The following is a 24,825-nucleotide window of genomic DNA, read 5'->3' as shown; positions in this document are numbered from 1 at the left end:
GCGGAAAGCAACATTCCATAGACCAACAAACTTTCACTTTCAGTTATTAATTTTTTTTTTTCATTATTTAACTGACACGAATTTCTTCACTTTCTACATTCATTCCTTCAAACACAGTCATTCATGGCCACTCTTCAGAGTTGGAGAAAAGCCTATGGCGCTCTCAAAGACACTACCAAAGTTGGTCTCGCTCATGTCAATAGCGATTATGCGGTATCATCTCGCAATTTCAATTTCATTTTCGTTTATTCATTCATTCTTATATCCAATGTCATTGAATTTTTTAATTGATCGTTTTTTGTTCATGTTATCAGGAGTTGGAAGTTGCCGTAGTCAAAGCAACCAACCACATCGAGTGTCCTCCCAAAGAGAGACACCTTCGCAGTGCGTCACTCGTAATAATTGTTCATTTTATTATTTTGTGGCTTTTATTTTATTTTTTGTTTATTTGTTTATTCTAAACTGGTGAAACTGCATTCCTTGTAGAAATTTTGCTCGCAACTTCTTCTGTACGGCCTAGAGCTGACGTTGCTTGCTGCATTCATGCACTTTCGCGACGGTTGGCGAAGACCCGAAACTGGACGGTATTTTTTTATTTTTTATTATTTTGTGATTTGAATGTTATTACGACGTGAAATGATTTGATCATGGTGTTTTTTCTTTTTAAAAATAACCATGTATGGTGTTTTTTTATTTGAGAGTTATTGATTGTATCCCGCAGAGATGCTGATGTGTAAAGTGTAAAGAGCACCCTTTCTAAGATATTTTTCCTGAAGTAGTTGTATTCTCTTTCATTGAATAAAATACCCTCAAAATTAGCTAGGAAATTCATTAAAGAAGTACCAAAATTTTGTGATTTTCCATAAATTTCAATCAGTGAGTGTGTTCAAAACATTTTGTTACGAGTATTTTCATTACTTATGGGAACGTGAAATTTGGTTGTTGCATTTCATTTTTTTTTTTTAATTTGAAGTTGTTGCTCGCTGTGAAAATTTTGCCATCTCTTTACAATTGTGGCTGTTACATGATGTGAAGTGAATGTGAGGCTTTTTTAATTAAAAGTGAATATTTGGAAGTTATGCTTTTTCTTTGAGTATTGTTGACTCCTACTGAGATACTGATACAGATTATAGTTGTGAAATCTTAAACAATAATGGAAAAAGGAAGTCAGTATGGATTTTCAAGCTAAGTGAGTTTTGAGCATTGTAGAGTTCAGTTCTCTATCTCTTTTTCTTTTTCTGTACAACATCAGACGCGATTTTATCTAAGGAGGGGTCAGTAAAATCAGTTTGCCTTTTGTGCTCGGAATGTAGTGACGTTATGTATGAGGATGCATAGAGTGTTATGCGGATGTTAGAGGCATCTAAGATTCTTAAAAGGTGAATTTGATTGACTAAGGGAAACATGTGCTGCTCGGGATTCAAACTATGTAGATAAATTGGCGAAATGCAGCAGGCATGATTTTTAGATTGTGTACACGAGATCTTTTACCAGACAAGAATTAGGGCAGTACTTTGTGGTATTTGAGGGTTGTGATGTAAAGTACCAAAGGAGCAGAACTTAAAGATAGCAGAGATGAGATTTCCGAGATGTGAAAGACACAATAAAAGATCGGAAATGAATTTTCTTAGAAGAAAGTAAGTGTTGCCTTTGAAGGAGATAATTTGTCTTAGATCACTTAGTAGTAGAGACCCAAAACAATTTAAATACTCCTTTTATTCTCGGATGCACAGTAATTTATCCTAATAATACCAGTCAAATTACTTGGGATTAGAACATTTATGCTTAATCATTCCCTTAAGCCTTCTATTGGGGATGAACCCTCATTCCCCTTAGAACTCGATTGGTGTTCATCCAATAATTCTACATTACTTAGGAGTCAGTTTAAATATTCATTGACGTCCATAAACTTGGGATCTGAACAGTTTCAACAAAGGCTATAGTGGGAAATAGATGATAGCCCTATTAATAATATAGGGCGGAGGAAGATTGGAGAAAACTTTCAGGAGAATTTTTTTTAGTGGACCTTGATCTAAGATGTGTCCCATTTTGTGATGAGGAGTCATATCATTTTGCATAACATCACTCTTCTTTCTAGGGTTGTAAAGGTGACCACCTTCCTTTTCATGATGTAGTTGTAGTTGTGAAATTCAAAATCAATTGAATTTTGCGTCAAATTTGAACTATTGTGATGTAAATTTTTTTTTTTCTTTTTACTGGAGCTTTGAATTCTTGATAACCTCATAATATCTAGTATACGTTTACTCGCTGGGTCAAATAGATAATTTGTCTAATTGGTTTTGAGTTTGTGCTTTGCAATATTGTTCTTATGAATTTATATATATGTTTTTTTCTTACATAACTTTCAGTAGTTGGTTGCTTTAGTCTAGTTATATAGCTTATAACCTTCTGATGGTTAAGTACCCTTATATTTCAATTCTTTTGGTCTTGTTAACAGGTGGCACTGAAAACATTAATCGTAATTCATAGGTTATTGAGAGAGGGTGATCCTACTCTTAGAGAAGAATTTCTTAATTTCGCACAGAGGAGGCGCATACTCCAACTTTCTAAATTCAGAGACGATTCTAGTCCAAAAGGTTAATTTTTAACTGTCTTCATATTACTAGGTTTAATTTATCTATTGGTCCCTTTACAGTCTTGAAGTTTTTTATTTGATCTCCATGTATTAAAGCCTGTAATTGGGCCCATAGAGTTTACGAAATTTCTAATTAGGTCTATTAAATGTAAAATCATTCATAAGCCATCCACCTGGAAGCTTTTAACCTTCCTATAAACTCCTTTAGTACATTTCAATACTCGTAACAGAGAAGTTTATCAAAATAAACTATATCATTAGCTTATCTTAGCAAGATTCACTAAAGCTTTTGAATAATCTCACATTTCGTAGGAGCTTGAATAATAACTTAAGTTGTCTCTCATTTTGAATAACAACCTTAGGCGACTACATGGTACGGTTGCCTTTCTAACTGTGTGGTGTCGAGGATATTGTGTATATTGAGGTGATATAAAAATACAAGAGATTAATTCTTATTTATGTAAACTCACATAGTGTATGCAAAACTGTGTTTCTTCAAGAGAATGATCTTATAAATACAGCTTAAATGCGAGACATACATCAATCTTAATTAAAGAGAAAATAATAGATTTAAAAAGTTACAAATACATAACTGAAAAGACGTTGCTGCTTTAAATGTCCGGCAGCTACACTATGAATTTCCTGGTTTTAAATCACCAGTAAACTGCCAGTCAATTGCATGGAATCTGCCATAGTTGTCGGGAAACAGCAGTAAACACCGGAACTTATTCAAGAAGCCGAATTTCAGAGCTTCAAACAGAGAAATCGGAAAATTAAATTTGGGGTGGTATGAAGCATAGTTGTTTGGAATGATTGTTGAGAGAAAGTCGCCACTAGTGTAATCCATGGGAAAGGAGGAACCACCAAAAGATTGTCAGTAGGAGGGGAAATCACCACTAGCATAGTTCATTTGTGGGAAAAGTATGGCATGGTAAATGCCTTTCACTCTACCCCTCCACAATGCTATGTTTGTTTTGTAAGAGAACCAGATAATAATCAGGAGGACCAATTATCAAGTAGAGGTAACTGCCGCGAAGATTGTGAAGGAAGGGGAAATCATACCAAATCCACAGAAAAAGGAGAATCCCTCAGATATGATCACCAGCCCATGAGCCAAGCAGCCACAGGTTACTGAACAGGGAAAGGGGGGCTGAATTTGACTAGAGAGTGGAATGAATGACTAGGGATGACATTTGGAGTGAGGTGGTCAGAAAATGGGGAAACACATTACCATGTACCACAACAAGGATGTACAAACCCGAATCAGCAACTGCAAAAGGAGAGATGGTGCTAGATAAAGAAGTCCTATTGGAAAGGGTGAGATCAGATCAGAACTGAGACAGGTAACCGTCGGAAAGATTAATGGATGCACTCTTATACACGGCTAAAAGGAGATGTGTGGGTGTTGGGGTAGAATCTTCAGATGGTACGTGTAAGCCTGTGAAATATCTGACAGTGAAAGCAAGCTGCTGCTGATAGACATGAAAGGACAGACAAGGTGATGTCGGACTTAGAAGAAAATATAGGGTTTGAGAAGTTGGAATTTGTCCTCGTTTAACAGGGAAGCAGAATACAGTTGCTACAGGGTGAAGTTCGGTGAAATAGAATAAACCAGAGAGAACTGGGTAGTTGAATAGTAGCAGGACAGGTTGCAAAGAATGGAACCTCTCTAATTCCTGTTCAAAATATAGGGTTTAGTCAGGGAAGGTGGGAAAGAGAAAAAAAAAAGACGTTGGGTACTATGATCCTTTGTTATATTTACATTAGTACTAGACTTCTAGTCCTAATTAACTATAATAAAGAACCAAGAGAAATATAGTAAAACATGAAATCACTATTTAGAGATCGTATGAGATACACACTAGGTAATTTTGATACTATCAACATATTGTGTGATATTTTCTAGCTATTTGTAGGTGGTTAATGTGTAAATGCCGTAGTGTGCACTCTTTGAAACTTAGGATCTCTCCTGACTTTGGTGAGTCTCCAGGACGATCCAACTAGCCTAAACTACTTTGTATAAATAGAAAGTTATATTTTAACATGTGGGCTTATCCTGTGCATTGTTCACAGTTCAATCCCAAATGGCTCTTAGGTGACAGGGTGTTTGAGTTGTACAATAGAGTTCAAGCTTTTGGGAAAGTTGGTCATTTACTTTAAGTTCCTTATTGTTGTCATTAGAAATTTCTAATGGTAAGCTAGATCTGATGACCCAATTAGAAAACTTTTAAACATTGAGGATCTAGTCAATTTATAATTGGTTCCTTTTGTTTTACGAAATTTCAAATGGTTTCTTGGATTCAGCATACCGTTAAAAGTTCTTTAGCAGAACTACAGATGGGATCCAATCCGACTAGAACATTTGAAATTTACAGACCCAATTAACAACTTACAAATTATAAATGCCTTATTGGAAATTCTTAAATATTATTGGGACCTATAGATCAGTTTAATCCTTTTTAACTAGGGTTGAAGCTTTAACAAATTATCTTAGATTTGTGTTTTTGTTTCAGTAACTTAGTTGCATATTATGACTTTGAGATGTCATTTGCTTGCAGCTTGGGATTGTTCTGCCTGGGTTCGTACTTATGCATTATACTTGGAAGAAAGACTTGAATGTTTCTCGATTCTGAAGTATGATATTGAAGTTGAGCGTCTACCTAAGCCTGTTGCTGGTCAAGACAAGGTAATTTTCGCTCTCTTAGATAAAATAAGAGATTTATTGCAATTAAGTGAGTGGCAAGGTAATTTTATCCTGTTACACAAATGGAAATAGATAGAAAATAGCAAATGATGTTTCTGCCTTTATCCTGTTACCCTGATTTAGTGAATGGTTTTAGGGAAAGGAGGCTGCAGTACCTATTAAAATAAGAACAAACCTATTAAGATAGAATTGAAAAGTGAGAATTGAAAGAAGAGAGGACAGGGATGGGGAATACAAAGGAGAGAAGAGCCAGAATCATAGTAATCAATGAGAAAATATGAAAAATTCAGAATAACGCCTTGTCTATAGCGAGGGGGCTACTAACCTTGTGGTGGTCAAAATTCAATTTTGAATAGTTTTCATAATTTCTGAAATGTGTGCTTTCATTTTATTTGAACTATTTTTGTGAAGTTTTCTTGCCATGCTCCAAGCAGGGCTATAGCAGGACAAGGGATTTGAATGGTGAGGAGCTATTGGAGCAATTGCCTGCTTTGCAGCAGCTTCTCTATTGCCTTGTTGGTTGCCGTGTAATATTCTGAACCCTGTGGAGATTCATTATCCTTTTTCTATATTCACTCCCTATCTTTCTTCCAAAATTGTTCTATCAGTATTGTATTCATTTTTAAATAATGGCTAACCAATTTTGCTGCGACTTTTCAGCCAGAAGGAGCAGCTGTTAGCAGCTATGTGATACAATATGCTCTGGCCCTGGTATGTATTGTGTCAAGATATTCATTTAGAACTTTCAAATCAACTAGAAATAAAATTAGTGTGTTTCTAAGAGCAATTTTCTAGGTGTGACATTTATAATAGATTTCTATCAGTACTCTTATATCGCCATAGCTTGGGGAAAATTATGATATACTATTGTGCAGTTGACTGATGCATAATTTGGTTGATCACTTGATCTTCGAAGTTATGGAACACTTTCCTTTGGTTTTTGTTTATGTGGATGACAACAATGGAAAACTACAAATTGTTGGGCTATGAAATTCAAGAATTAACAGGAAAAACAGACACATATCTAAACTATTTACTGCTTCCTTGAAAAATGGTGGTACTGGTAAAATCCTTCTCCATGTTCCCTGGTAATGTGGACTGATTTTCAATAATCTTCATCTAATACATCCTTTCAGTAAAGGGACAACTGTTATAGTGAGAATTTTTTTGTAATGATGGCTCATTTGTAGTTGTAGATTCTCTTAATTTCACTGATCACACTCTTGTGTTTATATCTTTCATTTGAAACATTTGTTCGGTTATATTGAAGTTAAATACTTTTAAAGATTCATTTATTAGATGGATTTGGAATCGGTTAGTTTTGCTATTGATGTGCTTCTTATGATCATTTTAGGTTCTAAAAGAGAGCTTTAAAATTTACTGTGCTATTAACGACGGCATTATCAATCTTGTTGATAAGGTAAACGGACATACATCAACCTATGCTATTGATTAAATAAGATCTATAAAACACTGGCAAGTGATAATTTTTTGTTTCCTTGTAGTTTTTTGAGATGCCAAGGCATGAAGCTATCAAAGCCTTTGATGTCTATAAACGTGCTGGCCAGCAGGTTATTTGTATGCCACTCTGCTTTTGTAATATATTTTTCCATGATGCTTGTATTGAGATGCCTGGTGATTACAGGCAGAAAGTCTCTCTGATTTCTATGAAATATGCAAAAGATTGGAAATTGCTAGGAATTTTCAGTTTCCTGTCTTAAGAGAGGTATATATCTGTTATTGCACCAATTTAGTGTAACAAGTTCTCTTTCATTTTAATTTTTCTCACTGCTTACATTTTGATGTTTTCAGCCTCCAGTATCATTTCTTGTTACCATGGAAGACTACATAAAGGATGCACCTCGACTGCTTGCAGTTTCAAGTGAGCCATTAGTGAGTACATAATTCATTGTTTATAAAGGAATAATTGTCAGGGTTTCTTTATCATTGGCATTTTTTATTAATAGATTTCAGACATCAATGCATTATTTTCCGTTAGATTGAGCTTTTGGATTAGATTCCGGGTCACTAATGCTCTTCTTTATCAACAGTTACTGACTTACAGACCAGATGATGTTCCCACACTAGAATACGATAAATTATCTCAAGAACAGGAGCCCTCAGTGCCTGTTGATGATGTTGTCTCAAATTCTGAGCTTGCTCCTCCTCCACCGTCTCACAACTATTTTGAAATTGGAGACTTGCTGGTGAAACATTAATCGAAGGTTCAGTTATTTCAGATTATGTTTTTCTTCAACTTCTTCATTCTTTATCATGGTTGCAGGGGTTGAATGACAGTACATCTGAAACATCCTTGATAGAAGAAAGAAACGCTCATGCCCTAGTCATAGTCCCTACCGAAATTGGTGAGCTTTGTTTATAAGCTTTCAAAATTCTACAATTTAGTGAGGTTTGGTAGATAATATGTACGACTGTTTTGTGCATACATATGAATTACCGCATTAGATTCACGAGCTGATCCTGCCAGAGATTTTGATCCAACCGGATGGGAGCTTGCTTTGGTCTCCCCTCCAAGTACAACTATCTCTTCAGTCAATGAGACACAATTGGTAGGTCGTTCTTACCTTTTTACTGTGTTTATTTCCCCTTAAATTTTACTAGCTTCCTAAGCTTTTTCTTTTCTTCAAATTATTCTCAGAAATAATCAGATACTAAACATGGGCATAGAATTCATTGCCTTAGTATAAAGTGAAAATAATGCAATTGATACCGTTCACTAAATTCAGTTGGATGTTGGATTTTGAACTGGATCTATTTTAGACCACAGGCAGGAGATTTGAGATAGTTAAAAATTACTTCGTATTCTATTATTGGCTTGCAAGATTAATGCATCATATGGTTTTTAAACTACTATTTTCTTTTTTTAATTTTATACTGTTGAATATTAAAATAAAATTAAGAAAAAAAACAAGCATTCATCATGATTGATCAACTTATGGTGTTTCATGATTCAGCAGTTTGGATCATTGGATGAAACGTTCAGGAAATTATTATTTGGAGTCAAATGTGATGTATTGCGGAAGTATAGTGTATGCTGCTCCTTGCTTATCTTTGTGATATATAGGATTTGTAGTGCTGTTTCAGAAGACATAAATATAAATTACTGGCAAGAGGAGTATGCTTTACATAATTCGAGCATGAAGCTTGTTTAAATCTGCTCTTTATCTTTTATTGCATAACACCATATTTATCATGTTACACATTGTTTTCTCTTTTCTTAAGGTCGCCCAGTCTTTGTACTACTCAACGTCACATTGATTAGTTTGTTTAGTGATTTGCAGGCGATCCCGCTTTTTAGGACACCAGATTAGTGTTTCCGATTTGTGCAACTTCTTTTTATGATTATTAAGCAAAATCAAGAGTTAACTTTTTGGTTATTCACATGCTAGATTGTTTAATATAAATGATTAGCAGCTGTGTTTATCTTTTTTTTTTCACTGATTATCAGGCTGGTAGGCTGAATTCTCTCACCCTGAACAGTTCATATGATCAAGGAGCATATAGATATCCACAACAATCTGTTTTTGGAGTGCCAGCTCCAAATCCATTTGAAGTTCAAGATCCTTTTGTTTTGTCAACTAGCACCCCTCTCCCACCCAACGTACAAATTGCAACAATTTCTCAACAGCGTATAAATCTTTACGGTCATTACCAACCATATCAGCCTCTGCAGCAGCAGATGTTGATGAGCCCAGCAAATCCTTTCGAGGATGCAGGATATGGGGCATTTCCTGTGCATCATGTTTCTCACGTTCATAATAACAATCCATTTGGAAGCACTGACATGATATAGGAACACATTATTTCAGGGATTCAATGTAAAGCTTTGTAGGATGAAATGTTTAAGATAATAAGGTCACAATGTCAATCATTTTATATAATAAGACAATGGTTGGATTTTATTTTTTTCTGGTTAAATCTCCATTCAAATTCGTACATGCATACGTTTTCAATGTTCACATACATTTCTTGAATAGAGATTGTATACATCTAGACTTTTGACACATTATTTTTACATATCTTTTTTAGTAGTATTAGGAAATTGAGGAGGAACAACTTGGGGTTGTGATCGTTTTCACTGATGCACACCACCCTCTTCTAATACCTAATATATCATTCATCTTCCTTTTGTGTTTAAAGGTTAATGGAGTGACTCAAGTACAAATATTAAAAGTTTGTTGTATATTGTGATGGTCTAATTCGCTTACACATGGCAAGAAATAGTGTCTTTTATTCTACAAACACAAGTATATGTTACCATTTTGTACGAGAAATATTAGAAGAAGAGAGTGTGGATATGAAAAAAAAAATACATACCAATTAAAATCAAGAAGATGTAGTAACAAAGCCAATAATTACATTAACGAGAAAAATAAGCAACACGATGGCAAATAATAAAAAATTAAATAATTTTATCAAAATATTGAGATAGGAAAATGTGAAAAGAAAAGTTTCACATTAGACAAAATTTACTTTTTTGTTTATCTTTCTTACTATAATAATGTTTTTTAGTAAGACACATTAAAATAAATTCCTTTTTCTTTTTCAATTCTTTAGTGGAAGAAAAACTTAGACATTAGACATATTTTTAACTTTTAAAGTTTTTTTTTTCAAGATAGTTTTATTTTGTTCATCTTTTTATCATTTTATTTTAGTTGAGTTTTTATGTTGTCATTCTAGTATTCAATAAAACTAATCAAATGTTAAAGAAATAATGTTGGAATTTAAGAGTATTAGAGACAATTTTCATATTAATGAAGAGTTACAATTATTCATGAAAAGTTACCATTCATGAAGAGTTACAATAGTTACAATTATTCATGAAGAGTTGCTATTCATGAAAACTTACAATCATTCATGAAGAAATGTAACTAATCAGAATCTGGTATCTCTTGGATTGATGCCTGATCAACATCTATATAAAGGGATTTTGTGCTCTACTGAAATTCCTTCAGTCATTCTCTTAACACACAAATCAATTCTTGAGAATCATATTCTTGTTTAACGGTAATACTAAGAGTGAGTATCATCGTTGTTGTTCTTCTTTGTATCTCAAAAGCGGATTTCGTGATCCCCTCCACTCTTATAAGGGACGAAATATTGCTTTTAGGAAAGTGTGTATTCATGCCTAGAAGAATATATCAAGTCTACATTGTTGTTCATCTTGTTTCCTTAAGTTATTGGAAAATTGTTCCAACACTCTAAAAGCAATATCTTTTCTAAGATGACAACAATCCGTGAGATGTCTGCAAACTTTCACAAATTAGACAAGTTTGAAGGCGTTGGTTTCTGACGATGGCAAAAGAAGATGCATTTCCTTCTCTCGGCACTAAACATGGCATATGTTCTAAGTTCTCCCTAACCCAAAGAAAGCGAAACCGAGACATTGGAAGAACAACGAAGAAGGAAAAAATCGGAGAATGATGATTATGTCTGTCGTGGTCATATTCTAAACGGCATGTCTGATCCTTTATTTGACATATATCAATATGTGGATTCTACAAAAGAACTTTGGGATCAACTTGAAAGCAAATACATTTCTGAAGATGAATCAAGCAAGAAATTCCTGGTTAATAATTTTAATAATTACAAAATGATTGATGCTAGACCAATAATGGAACAATTTCATGAAATCCAAAGAATCCTAGGAAGTTTCAAGCAAAATAATATTGCAATGGATGAGACGTTTATTGTTTCTTCTATAATTGACAAACTACCACCAAATTGGAAAGATGTTAGAAATTCTCTAAAACATAATAAAGATGATATGAATGTTGAACAATTGGCTGCTCATCTTCGGATAGAAAAAGGGATCCGTCTGCAAGATGGTCAAAAGGATTCCAATCATCTTAATTCTTCTACTGTTAATATGGTGGAAGATGGAAAAGGAAAAAGAATACCAGATAACAAGAAAAGGCCTCATAATTTTTATAAAAGAAAGATGAACAAAAGGCCAAAATTTGGTAAAGAAAGTCAACAAGCCAATTGTTGGGAATGCGGCAAGCCTGGTCATTTAAAGAGGGATTGCACAATCTGGAAAAGGAAGATGGCTAAGAATGGCGGTAAACAAGGTCAAGGCGAGTCTAGCCAAGGCCAACCGAAAAAAGGTAATTGTACACAAATTGCACATAATTCTGTTTTGAATTTTGTGGAGATGGTTTCTGAAGTCTTTTGTGTACAGACTGATGATTCATGGTGGATCGATTCAGGAGCTTCAAGACATGTTTTTAAAGATCGTTGTCTATTCAAAACTTTTAAAGAAGATTACAATGGAGAAGTTCTTTACATGGGAAATGATTCTATGGCTAAAGTCCTCGTGTTGGACAAGTAGAATTATTACTTAGTTCTGGAAAATCACTTGTTTTAAGAGATGTATTATATGCTCCAGAATTAAGAAGAAATTTAGTGTCTAGAATAATCTTGAATCCATTGGGATTTAAATTGGTATTTGAATCTGATAAATTCATATTATCCAAGGGTGGTGTATTTGTTGGACTAGGATATCTTTGTAATAATATGTTCAAACTAAGTGTAATAAATGATGTGAAAGACTCTGTTTATGTTGTGAATCATGATTCTTCTTTATGGCATTTTCGTCTTGGGCATGTTAATTATAGAAAATTATATTCAATGTCTATATTTGATTTAATTCCTCCTTTTGATTTGAACATAGAGAAATGTAGAACATGTATGTTGAAAAAAATAACAAGAAATCCTTTTCCAAATATTGAACGAAATTCAACATTGCTTGAATTAGTGCATAGTGACTTATGTGATTTCCATAATACACCTTCATTAGGAAATAAGAAATATTTAATAGCATTCATTGATGATCATTCTCGTTATTGTTATGTTTATCTTTTGTTTTCTAAGGATGAAGCCCTAGAAAAATTTAAAGTTTATAAAAATGAAGTAGAGTTACAACTAAGTGTTAAAGTTAAAAGATTGAGAACGGATAAAGGTGGTGAATATTATGATACAATTTATTTTCAATCTATGGGTATTATACATGAAACAACTACAGCATATACACCACAACAAAATGGTGTAGCAGAAAGAAAAAATAGGACCTTAGATTTTGGCTTAGATTTTCATGTATATTTAGTTGAAGGTACAAGAGATGGTATCTTAACAAAGTTCTCATATTGTTATAATATAGAAGAAGATCCATTGACATATCAAGAGGCCATAAGGTCTCAAGATGCAACCTTCTGGAAAGAAGCAATTAATGATGAGATGGAATCTATCCTAGGAAATAACAAATGGATCTTAGTTGACTTACCTCCTAAGTGTAAGCCAATAGGATGTAAATGGATTTTCAAAAGGAAAATGAAGGCTAGTGGAACTATTGATAAGTTCAAGGCACGTTTAGTGGCACAAGGTTTTAGACAAAAACCAGGAATCGATTATTTCGATACATATGCACCAGTGGCTAGAATCTCCACTATAAGGCTATTGATTGCTCTTGCAGCAATTCATAAACTTGTAATTCATCAACTGGATGTCAAGACAGCGTTCTTGAATGGAGAATTAGAAGAAGAAGTTTATATGACAGAAGGTTATAAAAAAAACCAAGAACACAAGGTATGTAAATTGATTAAATCCTTGTATGGGTTGAAACAAGCGCCAAAACAATGGCACCAAAAGTTTGATGATGTTGTGTTATCAAATGGTTTCAAGATAAATAACTCAGACAAGTGTGTGGATAGCAAATCTGATGACAACGGTAATGGTGCCATAATCTGCTTATATGCTAATTTTTGGAACAAATTCAGATCAAGTTAATTTGACCAAAACATTTCTATCATCTTATTTCTCTATGAAGGATATGGGAGAAGCAGATGTTCTATTGGGTATAAAGATTAAGAGAGAAAATGAGAAATTATTTTTGTCTTAATCTCATTACATTGAGAAAGTACTCAAGAAATTCAACAATTATGAATGCTCTCTTGCTTCAACTCCTATGGACCCTAGTTTAAAGATATTACCTAATGGTGGTAAAGCAGTTTCACAACTCGAATATGCAAGGGTAATAGGATGTTTAATGTATGCAATGACAAGTACAAGGCCAGATATTGCTTTTGCGGTGAGCAAATTGAGTAGATACACCAGTAACCCTAGTCTATCACATTGGCAAGCAGTACGTCGAGTACTTAAGTATTTAAAGAAAACTATTACTTATGGATTCACATATAGTGGTTATCCTTCAGTTTTTGAAGGATATTCTGATGCAAGTTGGATTACAAATGCAAAAGATCATTCTTCAACTAGTGGTTGGATTTTCCTCCTTGGGGGAGGTGCGATTTCTTGGTCGTCCAAGAAACAAACTTGCATTACAGATTCCACTATGACTTCAGAATTTATAGCTCTAGCCTCGGCAGGAAAGGAAGCCGAATGGTTGAGGAATCTCATGTTCGAAATACCATTGTTACCAAAACCAATATCACCAATAGTGATAACTCTCTATTTTTGCATCTTTTTCTAGTCTTAGAAGTCTTTCTTAGTTTCTTTTTCTTTTTAATTCTTTAAAATTAGGCTACTTTTAGGATTTTTGTTCAAAATTGTAGTTTTATAAAATTGTAGTTAAAAATAGGTTTTTAGGAGTATTTTTTAGTTTTCCGTAAATAATTAGAAAATTAGTATTTTTCTGAAATTCTTTTAATAAAAATGTTTTGTTTTAATTAGGTTTTAATTACAAAATTTTTCTTCTTAATTGCATTTTAACCCTTTAATTCATTCTTTTTTATTTGGATCAGATTGGGCTTAGATGAAAATGTTGATTGGGTTGATTTGGTTACATATATTTTCTGTGCAGGGAATGTGTTTACAATTGGACTGTTGCTGAAATTTAATTGGGTTAAGGGATGAAGAGTGTTTGACCGTTGATGGTTTGACTCTGCTGCCACTACATTGAGCCATTGGAATTGGGAGGATAAGGCCTGCAGATTCTAATAAAAACATTGCTGCTATAATTGGGCCGAGACACTGGAACGCTGTCGTTTTGAGGTCTGAAGCTGAGTTTGGTTCCAATTAAGTGGAACGGCGTCGTCTGGTGCATCACTACTGTGCAGGGGTTTCTTCCCCTCATTTCCATTTGCAAAGCTGCCCGAGAAAATCATTTGGAGGAAAAGGAGAGAACCCATGAGCTAGGGCTCTTGCGCGACACAGAAAAAGCAAGGCGAGAAAGGAAGAAGAAGCTTGAGCCCCTGACCGGACCTTGACCGGAGCTGACTAGAAAAGATGACGTGGAGATGATCGGAGGGCTTGGAAAGGAGGCAAGTGTTGACCGTCCAATGAAGAGAAGATTAAAGCGTCATGAGCAAGCTTGGAAAGGAGGCAAGTGTTTACACTTTAGACTTAATTTCAATGAGTCCTTGGATTGATCCTTGGTTGACCACTATATTTCATTAGTGGGGAAATCAAGTTTGTTGGCTTTGATGCGACTAAAAGCGAGTTTAACAAATAGCAATACATTGTGATAATGCTGCAACATTGGCAAAGGCTTATAGTCAAGTATACAATGGCAAATCAAGACATATTGGTGTGAGACATAGTTATATCCAAGGACTCGTCAAAGATGGAGTTATTACAGTAGATTTCGTACGAACAAAGTTTAATTTGGCTGATGGATTTACNAAGGCATTGGCTAAAGATTCCATTTCCAGAATGACAATTGGAATAGGAATGGAGCCCACGATTAATCACAAGTAAGGGAATCTTAACTTAACGCTTAATATGACATTGAGTCTTAAGTTCAATAAGATTAAATATCTTATTTGATGATTGAAAGCACAAATAATTGTTTCAAGAGTGCTTTAGATCTGTGATGCTTAGGAGGTTGACTAATTCTTAATTGATTTCTTGAATTTATGTTTAGTCACAGGAACATGTTTACCTAAGAAATAAACCTATGTAAGTGCGAAGTTTGGCCCCTTCAAGAAGTCAAGGGGGCATGAATTTGTTTCACTTATGAATAGATATGGACGCATGGCCCTATTGTGTCAAGCATAACAAGAATATGTAATTTATCTTCAAGAATTCATTATGTATTATGTTGGTTCAATCGTTGCGACACCAATAAAATACGAATTTCTGAAATGTGTATTCTACTAAGTGAAACTTCAAGTCTATGTACACTTTCATTTATGTGTAAGATTGCAATTATTAAATTGATTTTTGTGTTACGTAATTATACAATACTCTCAAATGGTGGAGGATTGTTGGAATTTAAGAGTATTAGAGACAATTTTCAGATTCATGAAGAGTTACAATTATTCATGAAAAGTTACCATTCATGAAGAGTTAACATTCATGAAAAGTTACAATCATTCATGAAGAGTTACCATTCATGAAGAGTTACAATTATTCATGAAGAGTTGTTATTCATGAAAACTTACAATCATTCATGAAGAAATGTAACTAATCAGAATCTGGTATCTCTTGCATTGATGCCTGATCAACATCTATATAAAGGGATTATATGCTCTACTGAAATTCATTCAGTCATTCTCTTAACACACAAATCAATTCTTGAGAATCATATTCTTGTTTAACAGTAATACTAAGAGTGAGTATCATCGTTGTTGTTCTTTTTTGTATCTCAAAAGCGGATTTTGTGATCCCCTCCGCTCTTATAAGGGACGAAATATTGTTTTTAGAAAAGTGTGTCTTCACGCCTAGAAGAATATATCAAGTCTACATTGTTGTTCATCTTGTTTTTCTAAGTTATTGGAAAATTGTTCCAACAAATAATATATTTACCTTCTCATTTCATTGAAGAAGATATAAAGTTAATAATATGGAAAGAAGTATTGTTGATACTTTTAATTTTAATTTTAGTTGATTCATTATGACTTTAAATCTTTAAAAAATAGAGATTAACCCTCTAAAATTAGATAAATTTATTTATCTATATATTTTATTGTTACACATTATTTCAAAATTTATATAAAATTATTTAGCTACTCTTACTTTTAGTTAAATTATTTTATCTACAGATAAACCAGTGATGACTTTGAATTTTAAAATAAGAGAGATCTAATACTTTTAAAATTGTTAATTTTTTTTTTATTTATATTTTTACTGCTATACATCATTTCAAATCTTAGATAAAATTATTTAGTTATCAATACATGACTTAATTAGTAATTTAGTATTTACATTTAAATTTCTAATTTATTTTTGTTTTACTTAATTAAGTTATATAATTTTTAAATAAAATTAATTTGTTCTCATTTGGTAACCACGTTATATTGATTAAAGATAAAAAAAAATCATAGTTTTTATTAACTATTGTCGTTAATTTATTACAAGTTGTTAACAAATAAAAATAATTCGACCCTATTTTTTAAAAAATATATAGAAACTCAACTTAATAAAAAAAAGATATAAAAATAATTATAAATTTAAATATAAGAAAAAAATTACTAATTAAACATAAACTATTTTATCCATAGATAAATGAATGATAACTTTAAATCTCTAATAGAAGGAGGTCTAACACTTTAAAAATTGATAACTATTTTTATCTATATATTTTACTACTATACATTATTTCAAACCTTAGATATTATTTTCTTAGCTAATAGTACTTTTAGTTAACTTATTTATCTATAGATAAATCATCAATGATTTTAAATCTACAAAAGAAGAGAGATCTAACACGTTAAAATAGATAATTCTTTTTATCTATATATTTTAGTTCTACCCATTATTTCAAAATTTAGATAAAATTATTTAGCTACTAATATTTTAATTAAATTTTTGTATCACTAGATAAATTATTGATGGTATTAAATGGAACATTTAAAATATAACATTTAATTATATAATAATCATCACATGTTTAATATAATAGATTAGTTATAGACAGAATATAAAGTAATATTTACAATCATTCAAAACAATCATAAAGATTTATATATAAACTAGCTCTATAGCCAAAACTATCTACAGGGACTATTCTAACCAAACTAAGCATCTGTAGCATGATCGTCCAACGTTTTCTCTAAAAAGACCTATCTCCTTCCACTCACACTTGTCAGATGATCATAGCAAAGAGAGAAAGCAAAGGAAAAACATACACACAAAATCATAAGCAAAAGGTTAAGATATATTAAAAAAACAATACATCATATATTTTAAAACATTTCACATAAGAATCATATATATAATATAGATCAACTCTAGCATCTTAGCATGCAAAGCCCTAAATCGATTGTCTGAACTTAGAATGAATGTCGAGCTATAGCGGCTTATACATTTGTGATGACCTCTATTGCTTAGTAAAGTCATTACCAATGGGTTTCACCCTATCACCCTCACAAGGTTAGTTTGTATCGCGTCATAGGCCATACTAGAAGCACCGAGACTAAGACCTCCTACTACTTTCACAACATGTGTCAATCTTCTCTACTTAAGAATGAAAAACCATTAGAGTGTCAGGAAAGCCCCCAAGACTAAGCTACCTGGATTCATTCTGACAACACTTGCACCATACCAAGAAGTCTCTCCATGAAACCAACTTTACCAATTGTGAAACCATTTGAATCCTTTCATATGTCCATACATATTCACATTGAATACCAACATATATCATGCATTAAACTACCATTAACAATCCAAATAAGTTATCATAAAACACTTAAAACATAATCATTGAAGCACACACGGTGGTGCCAAGGTGCCTAGAAGCTGGCACTGAACGCCTTGGCTTTTGTTTTCTGGCGCTCAGTGGCCTGGCCCCTAGAATGGGACACTTAGTGCCCAGTTTGGACGCTCAGGCACTACCAATAGAATTGAACTCTTTTTGGATCACTTCCTGCACTTACTGCATAACTTTTAATGGTTCATAAGACCTTCTAAACATTGAAAAACCTCTATAAACACCACTCTAACTCAAAATGAACACTTGAAACCAAATTCACCCATCTAAATTATCCAAACTCATTTCTACACTTTCTAACACCCATATCAGTTTACCAACTACCTAACCAAGTCCAATTACACTTGTTAGCACACCCCAACACCTTAGATTACTCACAACCCTTATGTTTGAAGTTTTCAACATGCAAAACCTCTAATTTGGACTAAAAGCTCCTAAGATCTCCCTCTAGGATACCCCTAACAGTTCTACACTAGATTTTACTCATTTAAAAGCCTAGACAAGTCCTAATAGGTCTAATAATATACTCCCAACTCCCCAAAACAATTCACAACCCTTTCCTCACAATTTCACTACTTAAAATCCTAAGTTTGGACCAAAAACATGTAAAAACACACTCACCAACCATTCACAACCTCCTACACCAGATTTTACTGGTTTGAAAGTTTCCGTAAGTCCTAATCACAATTGAACTCAAACTGTTGTTTCCCTCAACCAACTAGTTCCTCAAAAACTAACTTATCAAAATCCCTTTTTTTTTTCTTCTTTTAAATATTTTATTCCATTAAATATTTAAAAGAAGAAAAATCTATATTTAAAAAGGAAGAAAGATCTTTCAAAGTGGAAAAATTATTTTCTTTATATTTTACTGTTACACACCATGTCAAAACTTTTAGATAAAATTTTGCTATTAATGTTAGAAAAATGCTTACAAAATCTCGAACCGCAATTTCTTGAGGCGTGTAAATCACTGTCTTTAAGGACTTATCCGCGGTGTGTTGCGCAAGTCCCCAGGATACAACAGGAACTTCTCTTCTCGAAAGTATTCGAGGATCACAAAACTAGCAAGAAACTCTACTCTAATAGAGTTTATACCCAGGATAATTTGTAGGAGAGAAATAAGAATGAAGCTAAGAAGAGAAGAGAATGAGAAAGAATGAGGTCATTTGGAATGGGAAAATGCTCTCTATTTATAGAGTTAGGAAAGAATAAAATAAATAAAATAAATTAAAACAGATAAGTTGACTGTTTCAACCCATAAAATTTGACTGTTTCAGCACTTAAAGATTTCACTGTTGTTAATTAATAAAATATTAACGTTACACAACTTTCAATTGCAATAAAATAATAATATTTTACAACAATTAATATGTTTACTTAAATTATTTTATATAACATATATGATAGGTAGATTGATCGAGATCCGTAGTGCCAATACCCCTTTATATAGCGTCTCAATTATAAAGACTTAACATATTCGAATAAAAGAAGGTTCTCATAAACCACACAATATTGTTTGTACATATAACAGATGTTTTGTACTTCCTACAAAATACATCCAGATTTTGAGTTAACATTCCATCAAATAAACCCTTAAACAAGATAAATACTCAATCTAACAAAAATAACTTAATTAAAGGTGTGATCATTTTAAAATTAAATAAACTTTATTTCGATAAAATAAATTTATTAAAGTGTGTATTTATATTGATCTTCATCTAACTATTTTACATTAAATATATATTTCCCAAATGAGAAATTATGTCAAATAAACATTAAATAAGATGTGACAATATATATATAAAAATCAAAACTCAACAAATAAAATTATAATGAATCCGAATAAGATAAGATACAATTACCTCATATCACTAAACCTCTATAAAAGATTTAAAAAAATTGAAAATTAATACTCATTTACTTTCTCACTCTAAATAAAACCATTGTTACTCTCTATGTTATATTCTCTCATACATTCTATAACACCCAATTGAATTTTGTCAATCTAGTCTTGAAATTCTCTCTCATAACATTTTTCTCTAAAATCATCTCTTTGTCTGTATCTATTCGTAGGTTACAAATTGATAATCTTTTTCTTCTGAGTAAAATTTTTCTTTGTACATGGCTACCAACAAGTTTGCAACCATGTTGCATAGAAATACCAACAAAATCACAGTGGTTCTTGTCTATGCCATCCTTGAATGGATTCTGATCATCTTCCTTCTTCTAAATTCCCTCTTCTCTTATCTGATAATGAAGTTTGTGGATTACTTTGGTCTTAAAAGGCCCTGCATATGGTGCACAAGGATTCATCACATCATAGAGCCTGAAAATAACAAGTGTTCTTGCAGGGATCTTGTGTGTGAAGCTCATGCTTTTGAGATTTCCAAGCTGGGTTTCTGCTTGAACCACAGAAAACTAGCTGAACCACAAAGTATGTGTGAGAATTGCTCATCTTCGTGTCAGCCAGAGTTTGTGAACTTGCCTCAGAGTTTTGGCCACTTTCCATGGATGCAGCAAAAGGGTATGACTCATGGTGCTGATGATCATAACAAGGTACTTCAAAATGGGATGGAGCCTTTGAGGTGTTCTTGTTGTGGTGACAACTTTGTTAGCAAGTTTTACCTGATCAGAGATAAGCCTTCTTCGAGGGTTTTGGATTGTACCCAGAAAGAGAATTTGATTACTGAAAGTGAGGTTGAGGCAGAGGTTGATGAGGGCCATCATAACTCAGATTATGGCAGAGATGATTTTGTGGTGCTTGAACCTCTTGAAGAGGAACAGAACACTGTAGAGAAAAGGGGAAGCGACATTGTTTTTTATGTTGCGGAGGGCTCATGTAGAGGAGGAAAGGAGGAAGATGATGTGAGTATTTGTTTTGTGCAAGAAGAACCAATTGGAGAGGAAACTTTGAATGTCCCAATGGATGATCAACCCAGTGAGGAGACCAGTCATCAAGTTTCTTGCTCTAATGAGATCACTGAACTGGTTCCACCCAAACATTTGGAATTTTTCATTGATGGTAATGATTGCCTTTTGATTCCTGTTGAATATGGTAGTTCCTTTGCCACAGAAAGGCAAAATCAACTTAGATATAAGGTGGGGGATCACGGGCTTGGTGGAGATGAAGATGTTATTTTGGATTTTGATTTAAATTCTAGTGCTGAATCTGAGCCTGTTATTGAGAATTGTTACACTCCATTGCATACTGTGTCAGTGTCTTCAAGTCTAGAGTGCAGAAAGGCATTCAAGACCAATGGGATTAGAGGTAAGAAATTAGAATCAATAGTAGAAGAAGAAAATTTGGAGCAAAACTGTCAAGAGGTGAAATTAGCTCCAACGATTGAAGAGTCAAGAATGAATGGTAATGTTGATGCAAATATGAAAGGAAGAGATGAGGAGTTATGTTCAGTTGTACCAAAAGGTTTTAATCTCTTGTTCATCAATCTCTAGTCTTATTTTTGTTCTATTTTCTTGGTTGAGATTACAATGTTCCAATATTTTTCTCTTCTTTCAGTGTTTGAAGATGCAACACTAATGCGCGATGATGAATTACGAGAAGAAGTCTCAACTCAAAATCAAGATTTTATTCTGAAATTCAATGAAGAAGTGCAAGAAATCTCATCTTGTAGCACACCTACTTTTACTGTCCAAGATGATAGTGGTAAGCCTTGTCTGTGTTTCTTCTTTCCCAGAAGTCCATAACAAACAATTGTTTCATCCATAAGCTCTACCATTTTCCTTCATTTTCATTTGAAAATATATAATGAGGTTTCCTCAAGAGTAATAAAGAATTTGCAGAATTTTACCCAATGTCACTTGTTATGAATATGGCCAACTGTAAATAACCATTTGCATCATCTTTAGAGCTTAATGAGATGAAAGAAGAAACAGTTCCTGATACACCCATTTCTTTCTGCAGATAATCTACATAAGCCACACAAGATGCTACTACTTCTTGAAAGAAAAGAATCGGAAACAGAAGTATCGTTGGAAGTAAGTTCCATCTGTGATACAGAATGTGGTGACTTGACAATTGAGAAGTTGAAATCAGCACTGAAAGCTGAAAGGAAGGCCTTAAATAGTCTATATGATGAACTAGAAGAAGAGAGAAGTGCATCTGCTATTGCTGCAAATCAAACAATGGCAATGATAAATAGGCTTCAGGAAGAGAAAGCAGCAATGCGGATGGAAGCTTTGCAGTATGAGAGAATGATGGAAGAACGATGTGAGTATGACCAGGAAGCTTTGCAGCTTTTGAATGAACTTCTGATAAAGAGGGAGAAAGAGAAACTTGAGCTAGAAAAGGAGCTTGAAATATATCGAAAAAAGGTTCATGAATATGAGGTTAGAGAAACTATGATAGTACCAACAAGAGAAAGTAACATAAGAAGCAGAACTTCTCCTCCTTGTAGCAATGCTAGAGATAGTGATCAACATGAATTACCTATTGATAAGAGTCAATACACAAGCCAAGAAAATGCTGTTTATAGCCATGAAGAAGAGTTCAGAAGCCAGAACACTTCCGAAGATGATGTTATATATTTGGAGGAAGAGAGTTTAGTGATTCTAGAACACCTGAAGATGCTGCAAGAAAAGCTTGTTATCTTGAATTATGAAGAAGAATATTTTGATGGTATTAAATCAGAACATATTTGTGAAGAGAATGCAAATGCATACCAACAAGACAATAATGGTTAAATAGGTCAGATAAATGGATTAGCAAATGGTAAGCACCATGGTGGAACAAAAGCCAAAAGGGTTCTCCCACTCTATGATGAAACAGGCACAGAAGCAGAAAAAGGGATCATGAGCAATGGTTTAGATTTTACTTCCTTGCATAATAGTTCAGATGAAAAGATCTACTTAGAGAAGAAAATTTTCAAAGTAGAAGTGAAGGTGGATCATGTTCATGAGAGATTCCAAGCTGGAGGCAGATAAAGGATTTTTAAAGCACTGGATCATATCCTTGAGGAAAGGGGATAAGGATTTAGATCTTATCCAAGAAATTTTGCAGCATCTTTTATCATGTGGAACTCAGAATCATGAACATTGGAGACACTGCTGTGTAAGAATTCAATTAGTTATTCCAAACAGATAATTGGTGAGACAATACATTAGAATATAATAGATTATATGGTTTATAATTTAAGAGAGCATTTACTGATGTATTGTGGCCTTGCTAATCGTAGCTATAACATCTATGCTATGTTGGAAATGAAGCATGCATACACAAGAACAACTTTTGTCCCGACATAGATATGGACAAATGAAAGTAACTGATGGAAAGAGAAGAATCATGGTATGGCCAAGTTGACACAATGGTCATGGAAAAAACTAACTTTTGTGGGAAATGTCCATCATTACCTTATGGAAAAAGGTTGATGATATGCATTATTATTTGTTTCTATGGCAAGGTGAAACCACCCTGGCACTTGTATTTTATGAGTAAAGGCCAGGCTAGCAAAGCAGAAGAAATCCAACTAAGATTCTGAGGCAGAATCCAAGATGTTTTTCATTAGACAGACAGAATTAGGGACACTTTTTGTCAGGTTTTTTCTTTATCATCCTTTTGCATTATTTCATCGTAGACCTTTCTTTGTTTCTAAGCGGGAAAGAGTGAGTCACTTTACTCACTTGTGGTGAAAGTGTTACTTGTTAGCTTGTGATAGAGGTAAGTGTTAATCTCTATCATACATTCGTTCGTTGGAATTTTAAGTACGAGTCTAAGTTTCATGTTAGATAAAAATTATAACACTTAAAAATTATAACTAAGTATAAAGGTGAAAGATTATTAACTTATTTTAGAGTTTTGTATAAAAAATAATGTTAATCTATTGAAGTTAGGTCTCATGGATATTGTATTTTATTAGAAATAGTTTTTTTTATTATAGGCTATAGGGCAACCTTTTGTTAAAATTCTCCCTTTGTTGTACCCAGTTTTTTAATAAATTTAATTTTTTTTTTTGTTATCGATTATACTTTCCAAATCAAACAGAATTGCATAATGTATAGTACAATGCATAGATATAATGATAAATGTTCTTAATTGTATTATCCAGTAATATAACTACATTGGAATCAACGTAGATTGTGCAATGTAAAAGTCCTTTTACAAAATTCTAGATAGAATTAAATGTAACGTATTTTTTAATCACCTAATTCAGAAGGCAATTTATGACTTTAAAAATAGGCAATTCATGAACTAATTTGACAATTTTAAAAAGATAGTACAGAAGCCTTTCTGAGTCACCTAATATGAACGTATTTTATGAATTTTGGAATGGTTAATCGAAAAGATATTTTCACAATTCCAAATTCACCAACTGAGAGGTTATAATACTTTTAAAGATTAAATTGTACACTTTTAGAAGAACATATTTTAATAATATTTTTTAATAATTTTTTAACAATATATTACTATTTGATTGATTTGTATATTTGAAAAAGATTAATCAAAAAAAAATTACCACATACAGTTATAAAAAAAGTTGTAAAAAAAATTGTTAAAAAAATATTTTCTCTTTTAAAATTCTTGTTTAGGAATGTACTCATTTATTTTTATAATATAATGAATTTGATTGATAAAAACTGTACTGATGATTACACTAGTGTAGAAACGCTATTTAACGTCGGTTAATTTGGGCTTTTAACGTCACATTTACAACCGACGTCTATACGGGTAACGTCTATGGGACGTCGCAATTCCTCCGAACCGACGTCTATATAGACGTTAGTTAACGATATCCACCGACGTCTATATAGACGTCTGCTTATACTCCCACCGACGTCTAATTACTCTATATAGACGTCCATCTATGCTTAAACCGACGTCAACAT

At 33.1% G+C, this 24,825-nt stretch overlaps 1 protein-coding gene and 1 pseudogene across 1 annotated transcript; both read left to right on the top strand.

The window, feature by feature from the left end:
- Positions 1–9,229, top strand: LOC106777398 (putative clathrin assembly protein At2g01600). Its single transcript, XM_014664980.2, has 15 exons — positions 1–213; positions 315–384; positions 487–584; positions 2,459–2,597; positions 5,155–5,282; positions 5,735–5,827; positions 5,961–6,011; positions 6,655–6,720; positions 6,806–6,871; positions 6,946–7,026; positions 7,113–7,193; positions 7,352–7,507; positions 7,585–7,666; positions 7,767–7,870; positions 8,770–9,229. Exons 1-15 carry the CDS (start codon positions 124–126, stop codon positions 9,112–9,114), a joined length of 1,650 nt encoding a protein of 549 aa, XP_014520466.1. The 5' UTR covers positions 1–123; the 3' UTR covers positions 9,115–9,229.
- A 10,803-nt stretch (positions 9,230–20,032) lies between these two features.
- On the top strand, positions 20,033–23,706 carry LOC106776874 (annotated as a pseudogene).
- Positions 23,707–24,825: the final 1,119 nt, after the last annotated feature.

Source organism: Vigna radiata, chromosome 11 (assembly GCF_000741045.1).
Source record: "Vigna radiata var. radiata cultivar VC1973A chromosome 11, Vradiata_ver6, whole genome shotgun sequence".
Taxonomy (NCBI): domain Eukaryota; kingdom Viridiplantae; phylum Streptophyta; class Magnoliopsida; order Fabales; family Fabaceae; genus Vigna; species Vigna radiata.
Note: the sequence above shows the minus strand (reverse complement) of the source record. Positions and strands in the feature narration are given on the sequence as shown.